The sequence below is a fragment of the Naegleria gruberi genome (assembly GCF_000004985.1).
Source record: "Naegleria gruberi genomic scaffold NAEGRscaffold_38, whole genome shotgun sequence".
Classification (NCBI taxonomy): domain Eukaryota; phylum Heterolobosea; class Eutetramitea; order Acrasida; family Naegleriidae; genus Naegleria; species Naegleria gruberi.
In genome coordinates this window covers 371,734-375,344 of record NW_003163289.1, presented here as the reverse complement: position 1 = coordinate 375,344, position 3,611 = coordinate 371,734, and the positions used below count along the sequence as shown (strand labels likewise).

At 37.0% G+C, this 3,611-nt stretch overlaps 1 protein-coding gene across 1 annotated transcript in view; it reads right to left on the bottom strand.

Annotated features, from left to right (window-relative positions):
• Nucleotides 1-149: 149 nt before the first annotated feature.
• The window catches only part of NAEGRDRAFT_50804 (uncharacterized protein), a gene marked incomplete at both ends in the record, with an annotated part of 4,180 nt that continues 718 nt past the window's right edge, over nucleotides 150-3,611 (bottom strand). Inside the window, one exon of the mRNA XM_002674707.1 lies at nucleotides 150-3,592. Within this exon, the coding sequence (XP_002674753.1) occupies nucleotides 150-3,592 (3,443 nt within the window). The remainder of the gene's footprint in view (nucleotides 3,593-3,611) is intronic.

Genomic DNA, 3,611 nt, shown 5'->3' with positions numbered 1-3,611 from the left:
GTTCTGGCAGAGAGTTTAAAGAAGATACAGTCAAACATGTTGAAATAATTGTTTTCATGCATTCATCTCCAACAAATGTCATGTACAACCAAACAAGTTATTCAGGAAAAGTAAAGGTCCTTAGAACAAAAATAATTTTAATAATACTTTTAAAGATTACCTGCCAATTCAACATCAGTGTGAGCAGCTGTTGCAATATCCTTGGCCAAAGTAGCAGCTGCCTTCTTCTTCAACAAGACCACAACAGTAATGACCACAGCAACACCACCTCCAATGGCTGCAATTGAAACGATTGGAACGACCACAGCTGCAGCAATAACTCCTGCATTACTATTTCCTTGAATTGATGGTTCTCCAGCACGAGATGGAATAGAGTTTGAGGCAATTGGAGTGTTTCGTTGTTGGAGTATTAAGGCACTTTCGGTTGCAACTTGGAATGAGATTGGTGTTGTGGAATTGTAGAGAGTTGCCTTTGCTGTGAGTGATCCTTTGGAGAGAGAGGATGGGAGAGAGAAAGACATGCTTGGATATAGTGATTGTTGGGAAGATATTGCTGAAGTGAGAGCTTGATTGTCAAGAAGGAATTCCAACTTAATGTCGACAGATTTGTTGGCATAAAAATCGAGGAATGTGGAATCTTGAATGCTGAGGGTGAGTATGGTGGAAATTTCTCCAATAAAATCAGTAGTGCTATTGAATGATAAGGTGAATGATTGAGAAAGGTATCTCAAGTGACATTGATTGCCAGCATAATTTTGTTTACATTGGCATGTGTTAAAATTGACACAATTACCTTGAGAGTTACAGGCATTAGAATCCAATGAAGTTTTCCCATAACAATACGTCGTATTACATGCTGATCCGAACCACTTGCTTTCATCAAGACAGTTACAATTATCAAACGAAAGACAAGTACCATTTCTATTGTTACAAACTTGTGAGCTTGCTTGTTCAATACCAAAACAGGTGGTCAATTGACAATCAGAGCCATAATATCCACTGTCACAATTACATGTGTTAACATCAACACATTTACCTCTTCCACTACAAACCATGCTTGAATTTTGTAAAATTCCACTACATTTAACAAGTTCACAATTGTTTCCTCCGTAACCATCTCGACAATTACAATTATTTACACTGTCACATGAACCGTGTGAGCTACAGACTGATGATGAGTTGAATTCAACACCATAACATTTGAAATATTGACATTGTTCACCAAAGTAGCTAGAATCACATCGACAATTATCAGTTGATAAACAAATTCCGTGTCCAGAACATGATCTACTGTCTGCCTTTTCAATTCCATAACAAGTTGGATTCTTTGGCTTACAATCATTTGGTGCAAAACAAAACTTGTCAGTATCATTACAGACACGGCTGTCATTTGCCAATAATCCATAACAAATTGGGAATTCACAAGTTGTGGAAGGTCCATATCCAGTTGAGCAATTACAATTATTATACGAAAGGCAAGAACCATGACCAAAACAAACTGTGCTATCATCTGAAGCAACAGAATTACAAGTTGTCTTTTCACAGTTTGTTCCATAGTAATTGGTGGAACATTTACAATTGTTTGGACCCACACATTGACCTTTTGATGAACAGACACGTGTGTCATTAGAAAGTTTTCCATTACAAATTGCAACATCACACTTTGATCCTGTCCACCCAGTACTGCATGAACAAGTGTCAGGAGCAATACAAGTACCATTTCCATTATTACAAATCAAATTAGTTTGGTTAGTATAGACACCAAAACATCTAATAAGATTACAATTAGAACCTCCATAACCATTATCACATTGACATGTATCAACATTCTTACATGAACCTTTTCCACTACATACTGAACTTTCGTTTTGTAAAATGCCAAAACATTTAACAAGTTCACAATTAGCACCACCATAATTAGGTAAACATTCACAGTTATTCAATGATTTACAAGTACCCTTTCCAGAACAAACTTTAGAAGTATTAGTAGAAAGGATTCCACCACATTTGAAAATTTCACAATCTGATCCACCATAATTATTACTCTCATAACATTGGCAAGTGTTTGGTGAAATACAATTACCTCTAGATGAACATTTTCTAGTGTCATTGGCAAGAATTCCATTACATTTAGGAATTGAACAAAAATTTCCTCCCCAAGAGCTAGTATCAGTACATTGACAAATATTATTGGCTAAACATGTACCTCTTCCACTACAAACTGATCCTTGATTGGAGAGTGTACCATTACACTTGAATAGTTCACAATCATTTCCACCAAATAGATTAGTATCAGTACATTGGCAAGTATTTGGTGCAGTACATGTACCTCTAGAGTTACAAACATTTGGATCTGTTGAAGGTTTTGAGTTACAAATTGGAGAATCACACTTTAGTCCAGTATATTTGGAATAATCTTTACAAACACACTTGTCACCAGCCACACAAATACCTTGTCCAGAGCACACAGTTGATGTTTGAGTGGCTTGAATTCCATAACAAATAGGAGTTTCACAATTGGATCCTGTATAGAGAGAATTACATTGACAATTATTAACACCAGCACAGGTGCCATTTGCTGAACAGACGGATGGATTATCTGACAGAATTCCACCACATTTTGGAAGACTGCAATAAGAACCTCCATAATTAGTATTACAATTGCAAGTATTATAATCAGCACAAGTTCCTTGGTTGTTACAAGCAACTGAAGTATTGGAATACTTGCCATCACAAGTTGTGACTGTACATTCATTTCCATAGTAATTGGTATTACATTGACAAGAGTCAACTGCTGTGCAGGTACCTTTCAAGTTACAAGCTGTTGTGGATGTTTTTCCATAACACTTTGGGGAAGTGCACTCATTTCCGTAGTAATTAGCATTGCAAACACAAGTGTCGACTGCAGTGCAAGTACCTTGATTGTTACAGGCATTGGATGTTTTTCCATAACACTTTGGAGAAGTACATTCGTTTCCATAATAGTTGGCATTACAAACACAAGTGTCGACTGCAGTACAAGTACCTTGATTGTTACAAGCGTTGGAGGTTTTTCCATAACACTTTGGTGAAGTGCACTCATTTCCAAAATAGTTAGCATTGCAAACACAAGTATCGACTGCAGTGCAGGTACCTTGATTATTACAGGCATTGGATGTTTTTCCATAACACTTTGGTGAGCCACATTCGTTTCCAAAATAATTGGTGGTACATTGACAAGTATCAGGAGCACTACAAGCTCCTTGAGTTGGTCCTCCACAGGCAGCATCCCCTACTTTGGAATAACAAATAGGAACACATGATCTTCCATCAGATGTTAATTGATAACCACTATCACAGTATGGATAAATTTTCTTAACAGTTCCAGTGTCGGATATTCCTTCAGTTACATAAACTTCATTCTTGTCAGTAACGAAAATACCATAAATACTAGTTGAAAAATAGCAAGAGAGAGCTTCTGAGTCTTCTGCACAAGTAGTCCCAGCTCCACTGGCACCAGCAAAATCTGAGGTTGATCCCCCTTCATATTTCTTGATCTTCTTATTTCCAGAATCAGAAATGAATATTTCATTATACGTTGTGTAGAATATTCCTGTTGGACCAGATAAGCC